The sequence below is a fragment of the Panthera leo genome, chromosome C2 (assembly GCF_018350215.1).
Source record: "Panthera leo isolate Ple1 chromosome C2, P.leo_Ple1_pat1.1, whole genome shotgun sequence".
Taxonomy (NCBI): Eukaryota; Metazoa; Chordata; class Mammalia; order Carnivora; family Felidae; genus Panthera; species Panthera leo.
The window spans coordinates 128686787-128704698 of NC_056687.1; the positions used below are offsets into that span (position 1 = coordinate 128686787).

A 17912-nucleotide genomic window follows, 5' to 3' on the forward strand; every position below is an offset into this window, starting at 1 on the left:
TGAAGAGAGCCAGAAACAATAAAGATATGGATAAATATTAAATATTTTGTCATTTAAAATTTTCACTAAAAGATAATTGATGCTTGATATGATAAAAATTATTGTCAAGTTTCTAATGTATGTAGAAGTAAAACATGATAATAAGAGCACACAGATAAAAGAGGGAAATCCAGTGGGGTAGTGCAGTAAGCTTATGCTGGCTCACAAAAACTGATTGTGTATATCTCTTCTAAACTCTGAATTCATTGACATCACTTTGGTAGCTTGAAATCATCTGCGGCAAAATATTTGCTCCATGGAATTGGCAAAAGATGCAGATCAGGGCCCTTTTTTTACCTTTAAGATCTGGTTATTAAAAGTTTATCCACATATCACTGGGGAAAGTGGAACTGTAATATTACAGGATCTTATACACAAAGTCATATAACATTACTTCTATTTTTTATTGAAGTATAACTAACATACAGTGTTATATTAGTTTCAGGTGTACAATATAATGATTCAACAATTCTATATATCATTATAGAGTGCTCATCAGGATAAGTGTATTCTTAATCCCCTTTATCTATTTCACCCCTTCCCCCACCAACCTCCCCTCTGGCAACCATCAGTTTGTTTACTGTATTTAAGAGTCTGTTTTTTTGTTTGTCTCTTTTTGTTTGTTTATTTGTTTTGTTTCTTAAATTCTGCATATGAGTTAAATCATACGGTGTTTGTCTTACTCTGATTTATTTCACTTGTACCTCTAGGTCCATCAATGTTGTTGCAAATGGCAAAATCTCATTCTTTTTTATGGCTGAGTAATATTGAATATACACATACACACACCACACTTTCTTTATCCATTCATCTATTAACACTTGAGTTGCTTCCGTACTTTGACTATTGCAAATAATGCTTTATTAAACATAGGGGTGCAAGTATCTTTTCAAATTAGTGTTTTCATTTTCTTTGGGTAAATACCTGGTAGAAGAATTATTAGATCATATGGTAATTCTATTTTTAATTTTTTGAGGAACCTCCATACTCTTTTCCACAGTGACTGCAACAATTTGCATTCCCACCAACAGTGCATGAGTGTTCCCTTTTCTCCACATCCTTGCTAACACTTCTTATTTCTTGTCTTTTTAATTTAGCCGTTCTGACAGGTGTAACGTGATATCTCACTGTGATCACTGTGATTTTGATTTGAATTTCCTTGATGATTAGTGATGCTGAGCATCTTTTCATGTGTCTGTTGGCCATCTGTATGTTCTTTTGAAAGATGTCTTCTGCCCATTTTTAATTGGATTATGTCTTTTTGGTGTTGGATTATTTTGTTTTATTGATGGTTTCCTTCGCTGTGCAAAAGTCTTTTTATTTTGGTATATTCTCAATAGTTTAATTTTTCTTTTGTTTCCCTTGCCTGAGGGGACATATCTAGAAAAATGTTTCTACAGCCAATGTCAAATAAATTACTGCCTATGTTTTCTTACAGGAGTTTTTTGATTTCAGGTCTCACATTTAAGTGCTTAATCTATTTTGAATTTATCATTATGTATGGTGTAAGAAAGTGGTCCAGTTTTATTATTTTGCATGTAGTTGTCTAGTTTTCCCTGCACCATTTGTTAAAGAGGCTGTCTTTTCCACATTATATGTTCTTGCCTATTTCATTGTAGATTAATTGACCATGTAATCATGGGTTTAGTTCTCAGCTCTTTATTATGTTCTATTGATCTGTGTCTGTTTTTGTGCCAGTACCATACTGTTTTGATTATTACAGCTTTGTGGTGTATCTTGAAATCTGGGATTGTGATACCTCCAGCTTTATTCTTCTTTCTCAAGATTGTTTTGGCTATTTGGGGCCTTTTGTGGTTCCAGACAAATTTTAGTATTATATGTTCTAGTTCTGTGAAAAATATTGTTGGTATTTTGATAGCGATTTCATTAATCTATAGATTGCTTTGGGTAGTATGGACATTTTAACAATATTTGTTCTTCCAATCCAGGAGCATAGAATATCTTTCCATTTGTGTCATCTTCAAGTTCTTTCAACAATGTTTTATAGTTTTCAGAGTATTGTCTTTTACCTCCTTAGTTAAATTTATTCCTAGGTATTTTTTTTATTTTGGGTGCAATTATAAATACAATTGTTTTCTTAATTTCTCTTTCTACTTTATTATTGTATATAAATGTAACAGATTTGTCTATATTAATTTTGTATCCTGGTATAACATTATCTGACACTAGTATTAAAACAAAGATAAGTATTGCAAACTTTGGAGAAGACATTAAAAAATAAAAGAATAGGTAAAAGCCAGTAGAGAAGATAAAATGGAATACTAAAAAACAATCCAACAGAAGGCAGAAAAGAGGAAGTAAGAAACAAAGAACAGATGAGACAACAAATATTAATAACTACATTATATATAAATGAACTAAACACATCCTTTAAAAGGATAAAGATTATTGCACTGAATGAAAAAAGAAAGACCCAACCCTATGCTCTTTATAAGAAACCCCCCTTAATATAAACAGATGGATTAAGGTAAAAGAATGGAAAACAATATGACCAAGCACACACTAGTCATAAGAAAGGTGAAGTGGGCATATTAATATGCAATAAAGTAGACTTAAGACAAGAAGTATTACCAGGACATAGGAACATTTCATAATGATAAAGCAGCCAATTCATCAAGAAAGCCTAACATCCTAAATGTGTATGACCTAACAGAACAAAATATATAAAGCAAAATCTGACTGAACTGGAAAGAGAAATGAGCAGATCCATACTTACAGCTAGAGATTTCAATCCTCTTCTCTCGGTGATTAATGAAAAAGTAGATAGAAAATGAGTTAAGACAGAAGATTTGAACAATAACATTAACCAACCTAACCTAATTGCTGTTTATAGAACTACACTATATATTACAGATCTACACACGATAGAATTACACCCCAAAATACAGAATACATATTTTTTTCAAGTGTACATGGAAGGATGGCAAGTCCTGTACTGGTTACTCTTTCACAGGCAGAAGCACAAGTCCACACTCATAAAACTAACATTTAACAATGTATAACTTAGGCTCCCATTCAACTTTTACTGAGGCACTATCATAAGCTGCAATTATGGTAACACTAGGTATGACAAAATCTCTGATAAGAAACTAACTTAAAAGAAATGAGTATAAATCCCACTTTAAGGAAGTTGACTATAAAAGGGTAGTAAGATTAGATTTTTTTGCAGTAATTTTAATGTTTTCCAATTAATATGAGTCAGGATTTGATTCCACTTAACATTGTGAATTTTAAATGTTCAAATATGTTTTTAAAATACACAAACTCGTTCCTTAGCCTTTGTTTTTATTATGTAAGTCCTTGATACAGCACACACTGATGCTTTTTTTTTTTTTTTTGGCACACTTGTAATCACCACTCAGACTTCCTTCAGACATATTTATTACTTATATTCTATTTAAGTGACTTGACTCGGGTAAAATAAAGAATGGGGAGGGAAGATGAGCTAGTCTTATACAGTTCTTTACAAAGGTACAATTTAATAGATATTAGATTCAGAAGCATAACTCTAGTATAAAGACATAGTTTTCTCCCCTCAAAAGAAATCTGAGAACATTTAATGAAGTTTTCTGAGAAGACACAATAATTTTTAATTTTTTTATCAGTTCCAGCACATAATTACAAAATAACTGAGGTTAACACAGGCCCAGGTACAGACAAGTGAGAATGTGGCCCCACCATATCTCAGGCACTGAGCATCCCCATATGGTTGTCCACTTTGATCAGTGTTTAATGTATGTGGAATGTACAGGCATCCAGAAGCTCTGTGAAGCAAAACATAAGAGAAAGAACTTCAGGTACTGCCTATGCTTGCTAAACACAATTCTGTTCCTCTTTTCTAAAAGTAAATGCTAGGTAATAACAATTTTTTTAAAAATCTCTATCTGTCTATCTATCTCCTGATGTCAGTGCCATACTTAAATACCAACATTTTCCTTTCCTCCTGCTCTCATCATCTCCAACACATAATATAATTCAACAAAAATTCAGGCACACCCCCAGCAATTTGATTATCCCAGCTCTAATTTTATTTCTCCAACTTAATCCTTTTTGAGGCAGCTATGCCATTCTAAAATACATACACATATATAAAAACATATATATGCATGTATAAACTATGCCATTTTAATATATATTTATTTATATATTTAAATATAAATATACATATATATAAAATATACATATAAAGGGCATATTATAGTGCTAACTTCATTTTGTTTCTATTAATATTATTTATGCATTTGACTTAAAATCTTTGAAAATTGATCCTCTATGAGTCATGCTGTGGGTCATCTCCCAACCTTCTCCCTACACTGAAGTGCTCACACATGTGTACCTTTTCATTTTGTTAGCAAAAAAAAATGGAAATGCACAAGTAAACAAGTCCAATTTCCAAATGATCTCAAGTTCTATTGTACTCTCTGTCTCCTCCAAATGATTTGGTCTTTTCTCAGGTAGTCTTATACTGTTGTCTAATTGAGTTGCTTCACTGGTAAGTCTGAATCCTCCTGCAGGGCCAGGAGCAAGCCCTCTCCATCTTTATGTCCTATCAGTACAGGCCCAGGGCTTGGCTTACGATGGTCCTTAATACTCTACTCACCAGAGTGTAAACATGGTTTCATGTTAGCAATGGCCATAAGATACTCTGGTCCTAAGTATTTTCTGTAAGTTGTTTCATCCTGAAGGTTAGCCAAACATGCAGTGTCATCACTGAAAAGCAGATCCTTGTTTGAGGATTCAAACATCTGGAACATCCTGTATTCAAACCCATTTCTTCCAAAGAGCTCCTGAGTCAGACAGACAGACAGACAGACAGGCAGAGAGTGAGCAGCAGCACCAGGGAGCACAAGGTTGTGTATTCTGCCTCAGAAGATCTAAGTCTGCTGGGCTGCTTAGCTCCAGCACCTGGAACCCTAGGGCACAGCAACAGTTTAGGAGGCACCATTAATGGCAAAGAGCATGGCCTCTGGGTTCAGATCCTGGGCCTAGCTTTTGTTTGTCATGTGACTGTAGGAAAATTCTTTACTAAGCTCAGTAAACCTTGTTTACTCATTTGTAAACAAAGATAATAACCCTAAATAGTAAGATGATGTATGTAAATTAACTGCTAAATAGGAAAAGCTTCAAGTTGGCCACTATATCACAGTTCCACCAATCACTGCTGGATATTTTCAACTTTCTGGGTCACACTTGCCTGTCTTCCTGCTGCCCGAAGCCCTTGCTGTCTTGCCTCTGCTATTCCCTACATCTGCCCCAGGCACCTGACCATTTCCATCTCTTCCTGCCCCTCCTCTCCTTTCTTTCATTCAGCCCCCCTGTAGCCATGGGGGCAGCTTGCCCTTTGGGAGATGCACCCCTTCAAAAGTCCATGACCGAGAGCCTTTTGTTTTGCCAGTTCTCCCTGGGTCATAATCCTTTAACTGGGATGTGTGGGCAGCATATGCTAAGACATGGAATGTTCATCTGGGGCTCTTCCAGGAATGGGGTGTGTGAGTGCAAAAGGCAGATGAAGCTTTGGGTTTTCCTTAAGATCATTTGATTTAGGCATCCTGCTACTCCATAGCCCTTGTTGGCTGCCTGTAGAGGTCATGAGTTGTTTGAATGTTAGCTCTGGAACTTTCATGAAGCCTGAAACAGTGCTTGGCCTGCCCAGGTTCATTAATGCATTGGGACCCACCCTAGGTCAGGTAGAGCAGCCTCCATTCTGCTCTTCCCACAAATACCTCACCCTTGTGTTAAGGGCTCTGAGCCAACACCCTTATTTCTGTGACAGAAGAAGAAAGAGACAGCTCTCATGGAGGAACTGAACAAGTCCAGGAGGTACCAGGAGTCTGTTCAGAGAAGCAAGTGAGTCTCAGGGAGATACTTCAGATATCCACATGTCCAAGGCTTTTTCAGTCCACTTTGATACCCTAGACAGCCCCAGAGCACAAAGTGAACATGGCCACCATCTAGCTTTCTGCTTTCATCAGAGGCAGGGTTGCAAGAATCTAGTTCCACATCCCAGGGGTAAAGTCCCAGGGAGAAAGGGTATGAGACTGGGCTGGGTGTGCCTATCAGCTCTGCAACTGACCTGAGCACTCAGTTGGGAGGACTGTGTGGACAAGACCTCCTGTGTGGCCATACCTGTTGGTTGAAGAGAATTCTGCGAACAAAATCTGCCTTATCTTTCCTTGAGACCACGGCATGATTTGGGACTCTGGCCAGGTGGCAGCTCTGAGCTTCAGTCACAGGTTTCCTGGTACCATCGAGGCACAGCAGCTCAAAGTCTTCATGCTTCAGATCCTTAGCCCATGCTTCAGTGTTCTTTCCTAGGGGGAAGGAAGGTGGGTCAGCCACAGCAGACAGCTTTGGTCAAGGTGGCCTCACTGGGGGGATATGACCAACCACCAATGTCTGGGAGAATCATAGAGACATGGAAGAATGAAATAATAAGGCTTTAAAAATAAAACAGAAAAGAAAATTCATTTTCGGTCCTGTTAAAGGCAAAGATTTCTTAAACATCCCCCAAAAAGCAGTAGCCAAAAAGGAGAAGATTGGTTGAACTATATTAAAAATTAAATTTTAACTGCCAAAAAGGAGAAGATTGGTTGAACTATATTAAAAATTAAATTTTAACTATATTAAAAATGTAAATGTTAATCAAAAGACATCATTAAGAAAGTGAAAAGTCTTTCAGAGAGGGACAAGATATTTTCAATCCATATAGCTGATAAAAACTTGTATCCAGAATATTTAAGGATTGCCTATATATTAAGGGAGCTAGACATGCTTTAATGAACTTTCCTGGTTACCTGACTGGGGAGTGACTTCCCATAAGAGACTCAGATTTTTTCCAAGGGAGGAAAGGACAGTACAGACACATACCATCAGTGTTCTGAAAGACCGTGTGATCCTTCACAAAGGCCACGTCTCCCTTCTCAACCAGACACCTGCACAGCAAGGGTCCAGTTAGTGAGGAGGATCAATAGGAGTGAGAGGGAGAGACACCCAGAGGGAACCACCTAGGGGTTCACACCCCCTCCACCAGAGCCACCAGGCACACCTAACACTGACCACATCCACACACACAACTGTAACACCCAACTGTCCCTGGGAATTAGAGGGGAAATGTAATAGAAAAAGAAATCTGCCTGGGGTGCGTGGGTGGCTCAGTTGGTTAAGCATCCGACTTTGGCTCAGGTTATGATCTCATGGTTCGTGGGTTCGAGTCCCACGTTGGGCTCTGTGCTGATAGCTCAGAGCCTGGAGTCTGCTTCAAATTCTGTGTCTCCCTCTCTCTCTGCCCCTCCCATGCTCATGCTCTGTCTATGTCTCTCTCTCAAAAATAAACAAACATTGAAAAAGAAATCTGCTCATTTTGTTTCTATTGTAGATAATAACCCTTGTTTGTTTCCTTATTTGAAATACTGATTGGTTTCTCCAGAGAAGATGCTTGTGTTCTCCTATTAACAGGGATATTCAAGAACGGCTCTTTGGTTGGATCAGAACTCACATCAGAGGGGCGCCTGGGTGGCTCAGTTGGTTAAGCGTCCGACTTCAGCTCAGGTCATGGTCTCACGTTCCATGAGTTTGAACTCTGTGTCGGGTTCTGTGCTGACAGCTCAGAGCCTGGATCCTGCTTTGGATTCTGTGTCTCCCCCTCTCTCTCTGCCCCTCCCCCACTCATGCTCTGTCTGTCTCTCAAAAATGAATAAATGTTAAAAAAAAATTTTAAAAACTCACATCAGAGATTAAAGTCAGCATGGAAGACATGATTTTGAAGGAGTCTTTTCACATTCAGATGTCTAGTCAGCTTTAATAAAAGTTAATGTGCACCACTTAGATATGTTTTCATGATTAATCCCCTGAAAAATGTTTCTCTGTGTTTAAGGTCCATTTTTTATGAGAAATGTTGAACATACTAAAAATCAGTTCTATGACATCCAGTCAGTTGGCAATTGATACCAATGATTCATTATCAGGAGCACCTCTCCAGTTTTCTCTAACTTCAGGTCCCTCTATACTTAGCTAGGATCAGTTACTCCCATTCAATTTTCCTAAGCCTTGCCCTATTTCTTTCCTCCACCCACTCTCCATATAGTCCCTGTCCTGAATAAGCACGATCATCTGCCTCAGGTGTGTCTGTACCTCAGCAGGGAGGTAGACCAGAGACCCTCCCGATCATTAACTTCTCTGGGGCATTCCTGTGTTCCTTGCTCTACTCTAGATCTGTGATTCTCAAAGTGTGAGCTGGGATCAGCAGTATAGGTACCAGCTGTGAACCTTTTAGAAATGCGAATTCTTGGGCCCCACCCAAGACCTACTAGATTAGAAACATCTGGGGGTGGGGCCCAGCAATCTGTGTTTTAACAATCTCCCCAGGAGATTCTGTGCTGTAGTGGTGAGAACCACTATTTCAGATAGCCACCTCCCCATTCTATAGAGCAGTGACTAAAATGTTTTCCAAATTTCCACATACTTCTATCTCTCCACATTCCCTCTCCCCAGTACTCACTCTGACATGTCCTCCTGCTTCCCAGAGAAAACACAGATAACATCACATGGGCTTTCTTCCAGCCAAATCTGTCAGTCCAAGTCTCCAGTGCTCTTCTCCTGCCCATCAGGCACAGAGAAGAAACAAAGATCTCCCTCCCAGCAGGTGTCCTCCCCAGGTGCCTTGCATCCCATTCCTGCCCATACTCTCAGGCACTTTCTCATATTTTCCTCTTATGCAATTGGAGTCTTTCCCTGTTCCCTGGGCTCTTTTTATCAGCATTTATACTTTTCTTTTTTAAAAAACAATAATCCCTGTTTTGATCCCACATTGCCCTCAGCAATGGGCATCCCTCCCCGACTCATCCAAACACCTACAAGTAATCATTGCACTTACAATCAGCATCCCTTCTCACCACCCTCACTGACCCCTGCTGGTCAGTTTATGGGATAGACTCACTATTGAATCTGCTCCCACCAGATCCAGGGGCCAGTTCACTATACTCATTTTATCTGGTTTCTCAAGTTCATCCTTTCCCCAGTTTGAAATGTTATCTCTGTTATAGACCAGATATAATGTGTCCACGTATAAGTGTTGGAAGTCTATTCTCTACCACTGATTTGTCATTCTTGCACATAAACAACTCTGTACTGATCATAATATTGCAGTATTATATAGTATTACAACATAATTTTTATATCTAGGAAAACAAAATTCCCTTTATATAATTTTATTTAAAAATTATTGACTTTCATTTGTCTACCAAGCTTTAATATTTTGAGAACTGACTCCTTCCCCCATCTCCCCCAATCCGCCTGGTCACAGTGGAAGCAGCTAAAACTTTACAATGCAACATCACTGCATGAGTTGTGTGAACTCAAACTTTCACTGGAACTGGGCTGACAATCCCATTTCTTGAGAATTGGGACGAATATATTATAGTCTGTGTTTTACTGCTTCTGTAATAATGTTAATCACAGACATTTCCTTTCATGTAGACTGAAAAATAGAGAAAACCATCCTGCAGGGAAAGACAAAGTGAGGCAGATGTGGAGGGGACGGGGGGAAGGGAGAGGGAGAGAGAGAGAAGCAGGGTATGTTCCCTTATGCTAAAAATTAATTCACTGTTTATCTAGAATTCTAATTTGGCTGGACATCCTAAATTTTATCTGGCAACTCTTGCCTTAAAGTATCTTGGCTGTCTCCTGAGGCTCAAATCTTAGTCCTTACAAGGTGGAAGCTCCTTGGGTTTTTTCACTTGCAACCAAAGGAGTCTTTATTCATTACATTAAAGAAAAAAAATTCAACAAGTAGATAAAATATATAGTATTCTATAGAGTGAAAAGTGCTTTAAAAAAAACCATAAAGCAAGAAAGGGGGATGTGAAATATTGGTAAGGGCATGTGTGTGTGTATGTGAAATTATAGTGGCCAGGAAAGACTCCCTGATAAATCCTAAAGAAAATGAGGCAACTAGCTATGATATGAGGAGGAAGAATACTCTAAGTGGGAATAAGAGCAAGTACAAAGACACTGAGGCAGGAGTGTGCCTGATGTCTTCAGGGAATAGCTAGGATGCCGAGATGGCTGAAGTAGATACAGCAAGGGGAAAGATGTAGGAGATGAGGTCACAAAGGGCCTTCCCAGGTCATAAAGAGGCCTTATAGGTCAAAGAAGGACCCTAAATTTTACTTTGAGTGATATGGGAAATTACTGGAGGGTTTTAAGCAGAGAAGTGTGATACTCTGATTTATATTCTAACAGAATCACTCTTGCTGATATGTTGGGAATAGACTGGACGTAGGAGGGAGAAGAGGATAGAGCAGATGCCTCCTAACCCTTTAAGAATGTATGATAACAATCTGGAGAGAGAGGATGGTGGTTTGGATCAAGGTGATATCAGTGGAGATGGGTGATGAGGTCAATTCTGGTTACCCTTTGCAGGTAGAGTCAACATGATTTGATGAAGGACCAGATATGGAGTCTGAGAGAAAGAAAGTAGACATAGATAGCAGACACTAAGGTTCTGACTTTTTTCCAAAAGGAAAAATGGAGTTGCCTGTAACTGATGTGGGTAAGACTGCTGGAGGTACAGGTTTGGGTGGGAGTATGTGAAATTTTAGAAGCTCAGTTTGGGACATTTCAATTTGAGACAGTGATTAGAAATCCAAGTGGAGATGCCCACTAGGCAGTCTGGAGTTTCACCTGGAGTTCTGAAGAGAACAGGAACATAAGTTTGGGAATTGTCAGCATGTAGATGGATCGAGAGTAGATAAAACCACCAAGGGTGTGAGTATGAACAGAGAAGTCCAAAGACAGAGCCCTGGGGTGCACCAACATGTTGAGGATGGGGAAGTGAGGCGGAACCAACAAAGAGACAGGTGCAATAGCAGGAGAGGGAGGAGGGAATCCAAATAGTGTGGTGTCCTGGAGCCAAGGAGGAAAATGCATCCATCGGGAGGAAGTGATGGGTGGTATCAATGATACTGGTCTGGTAGATGAAGCAATGCAAGGACTGAAAACTGGTCCTTCATTTGGGGATGAGAACAAGTTGTGTTTCAAGACACAGTTCTGACAATTCCAGTCCTCTGTAATATTATATTAGTGCCAAGGAGACCATCAACCCTAATACCAATGCACTTTCTGATGTAAAAACAAAAAAACTACGTTAGCCTAGGTTTCATGTGCAGTATATAGTGTTGCAGTGGATCTGTGAAAATATGTCATTTATGTATGGCTTATGAAAGAGAAAATTTTGGAGATGGCAGGACAAAGTCATCTGGCAGTGTGACAAATAAAGGGGCCTTTCCTAGAGGCTCACACATTCTCCACACAACCCTGATTCATACAACATGCCTACTGCCTCAAAGTGTCCCGTGCTGCTCAGCACACTTAGAATTAAATCTACCTCCCTGATCAGGTTGATAGGGCACAGAGACATATCCAATGCTGCAGCTCCAGCTCTGCACACCCCTGATCCCCTCTCACCCATGCGCCACCACCCCTCCCCATCATGGCCTTTTCTGGCCTCAAACACGGCACAATTTGTTCTGCCCCATGCCTGTATCCTTGCTGTTCCTTCTTCCTTAATACTCTTCCTCCGGTCTGAGGTCTGACTCCCTGTCAATATTAAAAACTTTTTTTAATGTTTATTTATTTTTGAGGCAAGAGAGAGAATGTGAGCAGGGGAGGGGCAGAGAGAGAGGGAGACAGAATCTGAAACAGGCTCCAGGCCTTGAGCTGTCAGCACAGAGCCTGAGGCGGGGCTCGAACGCATGTACCATGAGATCATGACTTGAGCTGAAGTTGGACGCCCAACCCACTGAGCCACCCTGATGCCCCTCCCTGTCAATATTTAATCCTCAAATCATACAGTCCCTTCCACTTGCTGTTATCAAAACTGTCCACTACCCACGTCACTACCACACTACCCCCTTCTGTTCCTTTGTAGCTCCTACCTCAGTCAGGAAGTGATTGGCCCTTCATTTATATTTATTGTCCTACTCTCCTCATGAGAGGAGACAGGGAGCAGGACCTACATGTGTCTTTTGCTGCTATAACCCCTCTACCTAGACCAGTGCTTGCCACATACTAGGTGCTCAATAACTGTTTCTTGAATGGATGGGGAGCCTAGGAATATCTATTTTTAAAATGTACTCATCAGCCAGATGTAAGAAGCACACGCCCAGTACCCCTCCTCTGATTTTAACCTGAGACTCTGAAAGATTCCATGACTTGTCCACAATCACACAGAAGAAAAGAACAAAAGTAAAAGCATGGCTGTGACCCTGTACCCCTCATTCTTGGCTCTCCTCAGGTGCCCTAAGTCAGGTGGGTCTGCAGAAAAGTGTTCCAGAGAGGAGCTGGACTTGAGTCCTTGGGGCCGGTGGGAATCTACAGTTTTGTTTTCTAATTCTGGCTCCTCTTAAATGCAGTGCCCAGATGCTGGGCGAAGTTCACTGGGTTGGTGCCAAAGAGAAAGGTGCACAGACACTACTCACCTGAATGCCCCACTGGAGCCGTAGTATCCCTCATGGTTGTTGGGAGCACAAGTATGGGCTGGGTCGTTGCCACCACTGCACAGAGCACAGAGACTGGAATCTGGATCAGACCCAGGGGCACAGCTTTGACTGAAGAATTCATCTGTGCAGGAAAACACGGGAGGTCAGCTCTGCCTGCCTATGTTAGAAAGAGAGCCCCAGATTTTATCCCTAGAATTGCCACATTCAGGTGTTTGGTACCATATTATCAGAAATAAGAACCTTATGGAACTAAAAAATAAAGGTTGCAACTAGAATAAAGGGGAACTGGCTGAAGTTGGGACAAGGGTCTGTGGAATAGAAGTGGCACAGGGCAGAGGTGTGGAAGGACAGACACAGTTGTAATCCTAAGAGACACAACAAAACTGAAAGTCCCAGCTGGTTGAAATTGTCCCCCATTTTTCCTGCCCTCTGCTTCCCTTGCCTTTCCTTACAAGGTATTCCATCTTGACTCCAGATCCAGGAAGGGGCCTGAGAGACCCAGCTGCCAAGCACTGTGCTGGGCCCCAGGGCACTGTGGTAAGGACGTCACATAGGCCCTGCGCTCCGGGAACCCAAGCTTGTGAGCAACAGTCATAATTCAAGTAGCCACACCAGTGAATTTATCCACCCACCCCCACCAACCCCCACTTGCTCTGGGAAAGAAGAATATGGTTCTACACCTGTAGATAAAGGAATCTAGTGCAGACCTGGGAGTCAGGGAGAGGCCTTAAGTAGAGAGATGAAGAATGAATAGGAACAGGTTTTCCAGACAGGGAAGCATCTGCAAAGGCCTAGGGCAGGGGTTGGGGTGGGGAGCAAATGACACAGAAAGGTTAATAGAGGTCGTTGAGCTGGACCACCCACTGCAAGAGTCAGTGGGGAGAAGGCAAGGTCCAGATCCCCTTTTATACCTTTGTGTAGATTTTGTTTTTTATCCTTAGAGAAATGAGGAGCTTCTGAAGGGCTGTAGCAATGGTAGACCAGGTATAGTGGGCAGGATATAGCAGGTCTGCACTTTGCAAAGATTGGTCTGGCAACGGGATGGATGGAATCCAGGCCAGATGTGGTGTGCAGGCAGCAGGTTACTGTTGTAGCCCAGGAGAGATGAAGGCAGCTTGGACTAGGGTAGTGCTAAGGTGAGGGAGATGGTGGTGAGGTGGGGGGGGGGGGGGGGGGGCGTGGAGAACTGACATCACCGGTGATGGATGGGTGCATGCAGGATGACAGCTTGGTTTCCAGCTGGCGCAAGTGGATGGACTATAGGGTCCTCCACTGAGCTAGGCAGTTTTGGAACAGGACCAGGCTCAGCAGAGATGATGCATTCTGTTTTGAGCTTAATGTGCTTTTGAGATATTCAACTAGATAATGTCAAATAGGCAGTTCTGGAGGTCAAGGAGAGATCTGTGCTAGGGATAACAATGTAATAGTTATCAACATATAGACATAATACTAATAATAGTGATAGCAGCAAACATTTATCTACTACTGGTTATGTGCCTAGTTTTGTATGTATAGTATTTGTTTAGATAGTAATCAAGGCTGTAGGTATGGATATGAGTGCCTGAGGATTGAGTTTAGAGTAGGAGAAAAAAAATTTTTTAAGCAACTGAAACATTTATTAACCAGAATGGGAAAGTGCATTTTGCAGGGGTAGGAGAAAAACCAAACCAGTGTGTTTTCACAAAAGTCCGGAGATAGTGTTTTAAGGTGATTTGAAGAAAGAGAAGTCATGGAGGAATGGAGTGGAGCATGACCTTTCAGCTGAGCAACATGGAGGTCATGGGTAGCCTTGATCAGAGTTCTTCCTTATGCAATGACACAGGGAAGCCAGAAGGCAGGGAGCAGAGGAGTAAGTGGGAGGTGATTGGCTCAGACCTTGCTGTTAAGAAGTCTGGCAGTAAAGAGGTGGAGAAACAAGTCAAAAGTGGGAGGAGACTGCTGAGAGAGGCTGGACTTTTAAAAATGGAAAACATTGGGTGAGTTCAATGTTGAAAGAAATTGTTGGCTATACCAGAGGAAGAAGTAGTAACCAAAAGGGTGAGGCTCTAGGGAAGGGTGTGGGGGAGGGGCCCCCACGCAAAACACAGGTGGAGGGAGGCTGAGTAGATATAGCCATCAGTAGGCCCACAGCTTCGGCAGTGGGATGGTGAGGGGAAATTTTTCTGATCATTTCAATTGTCTCTGTGGCTGAGATAAGTCATCTGCTGAGAAACTTGGTAGATGGGTGTGGGATGGAAATGTGTGGACAGTGAGGACATTAGGATAATTATTAGGAAGTGTGCGGGGGGGGGGGTGGTTGGTGTAGAGACACAGTGGGAGTGCTCATGAGTGCCAGGGGCTCACTGAGGCCAGCAGCTAGAGCATTTCCAGTGGAATGAACTGCTGGGCCCTGTGACTTCTCCAGCCATGTTTAGCTGCTAAGGTGCAGAGGGTGAAGAGAGCAGGGAATGGGCTTTGCATAGGAATAGGATCTGTGAGATGGCGAGAGAAAGCAGGGGACCAAGGGCCTTTTAGGTATTGACAAGAGTGTTGCTAAAATGACGAATATGAGAATCTAAGGGAGATAAGGGTGAAAGTGAAAGATAAAGTGTCCAAGGACTTACTGGTATAGGGTTTTCAATTTTTAAAAAGCAGCCAATCTAGTTTATATGGGGAAACAATACAACACACACACACACACACACACACACACACACACACACACACACACACTACTCTTGCTCTGTAACCCCAGGCTTGTTCCCCGAGCTAGTGGTAATACATAAAGAAAGGGGTATTTCCCTGATATCTGCCCTTTGGACCAAGCCGCTCCCCTCAGAAGTGAGGAGGTGAGGAGAAAGGGGAGCACCCATTCAAGCAGAGGTGAAGCTCACCTGTAATGTCTGCCCAGCCCTTGACCCCACTACCCACTTATATCATCCCTTGGCATTCCTTGCCATTGAACTGAATTTCTCTCCTACACAGGCACAGGCCCAAGGAAGGGGATGCCACACCACCTCCCAGAACATACTTACCAAATTTACAGGATCCAGTTTTGTTGTATATTAAACCCATGGGAATGTTCCAGCCTGCAGAAGTACCAACTGCAGGGTGACAGGACTTCCTGCCTTGCAGGGAGTTCCAGGTGAGGTCGGCACTTGGTTTCTTAACCACTGCCACGACGTAATAACCTTGCAACACAGATACCAAGATGCAATTTCAGTAGCTCCAGGACCCTCTGAAAATGTATTCTAGAGCTGCTACAGTTAGCCCCTCCTGCCACTCTCTCAGGGGAGGGGGAATAGCTTGAACCCCTCACCTTACTTTAGCAGAAGACCCTTCCAATAACTATCATTATTAAGTATGGGGCCAAACAGTCTGACGACTGCGCTCCAGACATGTCTACATGCATGCATCCAGAAATTTTTACACATGTATTTCATACTTTCAGTTTTATCCTGCTATGTGTTCTTTACTATAAGATGCTTTATCCTCCATCAATGATATATTGTAGGCACCTTTTCGATTCAGCAGAAATAGATACAACTATCTCATTCTGTTTATTGGTTAAATCTAAGTTATGTTCCACTATATGGAAATACCATATTTTGTAATCCTCCTACTGGTGAGCATTTATGTTGTGGCCCACTTTGCCAGATTACATATCATCTGCATAAATTTTTATACATATAAGTGTGCACCTGTTGAAATATTTCTGTTGAACGTTAAGTCATAAAGAAAGAGCTTTAATGACTTCTTTTTTAAAGTTAAATCTCAGGGCTCCTGGGTGGCTCTGTCCATTAAGTGGCTGACTTCAGCTCAGGCCATGATCTCATGGTTTGTGAGTTTGAGCCCTGCATCCGGCTCTGCACTGCAGAGCCTTCTTGGGATTCTCTCTCTCCCTATCTCTCTCTGCCCCTCCTCCGCTTGTGTTCTCTCTCTCAAAATAAATAAACTTTAAAAAGAAATAAAGTTACGTTTCTGATTTTCTAGATATGACAATATTGTTTTCTCTAATTGTGACAATTTAATCTTCTTCCAAATATTAAAAATTCTTTTCTAATTATATATATATACATATGTATATATACATATGTATATATATATATATGTAATTAGGAATATATATATATATATATATATATATATAATTAGGAATATACATATATTCCTAATTATACTGCATTCACTTTCAAAGTAATGCCCAGTGTCTTTGGTGGGAGTAGGTCTTCTTGTCTTGTTCCTGAAAATAATGGGAACACCACTGATATTTCATATATTCCTATCCCAATACTATGTAACTGAATGTGCTTATTGAGTGAGGCCTAAACAGCAAACCTAAATTTATAAGAAGATTAGAATCATAAATCTTCAGAATTAGAAGCTGGTATGGTTCTCCACCGCCACTCCGAACCCCTCTCCCCACTACACTCCCTCTCTTGCTGTTGTGATTCAGGTCTCTAAATATTCAAGCCTAGAAAAATTGGAAGTCAACATGGCAGGTGAAAGATCTGCCTTGCCAGTTACTTCCTAAATGACCTCAGACAAGTCGCTTCATATCTAGATCCCCAGTTTGTCCTCAGTAGAATGGTGACAATGATACTCATCCCAGGGGCTGATTTAGGGGGATCAGATGTGCTAATATGGGCACATTGTACATTAGACTAGGACGGGGAAGTTACACTGCTGGGTTTCCAGCTACGCTGCTTGTGGCACAAGCAGTACCAGAGCCCTTCTTTCACTGCAACAGATTCTCCCAAGGCCACAGCAAACCCTTGCTTACCAGAATGTGCTCTATTACACCATTCCAGCAGCCAAATACTGTCACAGTGCCTTTCCTGAGGTGTAGCTGTTTCTGCACAAATAGCATCAATTACTGTCATCTGGTGTGTGTGTGTGTGTGTGTGTGTGTGTGTGTGTGTGTGTGTGTGGCTTTGGGGTTGATACCTCTCCATCTCTACTCACATCTAACCTTCTCCATCCCAGTCAGCCACCCTGAACTGTCTTCTAAGCATCTTTGTCCACCTGCATTTGCCTATCACTGAAGTTCCTGGCAATGTCAACCATTCTTCAAGCAGAGTTCCTTCTGACTTCACATATTCTCCAATCGATAGACTGCATGGCTGAGAAAAATGCCAGTCCTTAGGGTTGAGGGTGAAGACACAACTCACTGAAGACTGTTAGCCATGAAAGCAGAGGGGGAGAGGGGCAGCATACCCTAGGGCTTGGATTCTGTTGCACATGAAGGGGAGCTGCTGCAGGGGAGCTGCTTTGCACCCCAGACAGCTTGGTGGAGTGTGGGCATGGTGGGGCCTCTATGACCCCATTCTTAGCAGGGAACAGAGATGTTGCTGGTGCTGGGGTGCTCCAAGCCCA

At 41.6% G+C, this 17912-nt stretch overlaps 1 protein-coding gene across 1 annotated transcript in view; it reads right to left on the reverse strand.

Annotated features, from left to right (window-relative positions):
- Nucleotides 1–3043: 3043 nt before the first annotated feature.
- LOC122229613 (inhibitor of carbonic anhydrase-like) overlaps nucleotides 3044–17912 on the reverse strand; it is a 63714-nt gene continuing 48845 nt past the window's right edge. Inside the window, exons 12-17 of the mRNA XM_042954903.1 lie at nucleotides 15572–15727; nucleotides 12537–12678; nucleotides 6928–6992; nucleotides 6187–6371; nucleotides 4661–4847; nucleotides 3044–3824 (exon numbers count right to left, since the gene is read on the reverse strand). Of these exons, the coding sequence (XP_042810837.1) occupies nucleotides 3790–3824; nucleotides 4661–4847; nucleotides 6187–6371; nucleotides 6928–6992; nucleotides 12537–12678; nucleotides 15572–15727 (770 nt within the window). The 3' untranslated portion in view covers nucleotides 3044–3789. The remainder of the gene's footprint in view (nucleotides 3825–4660; nucleotides 4848–6186; nucleotides 6372–6927; nucleotides 6993–12536; nucleotides 12679–15571; nucleotides 15728–17912) is intronic.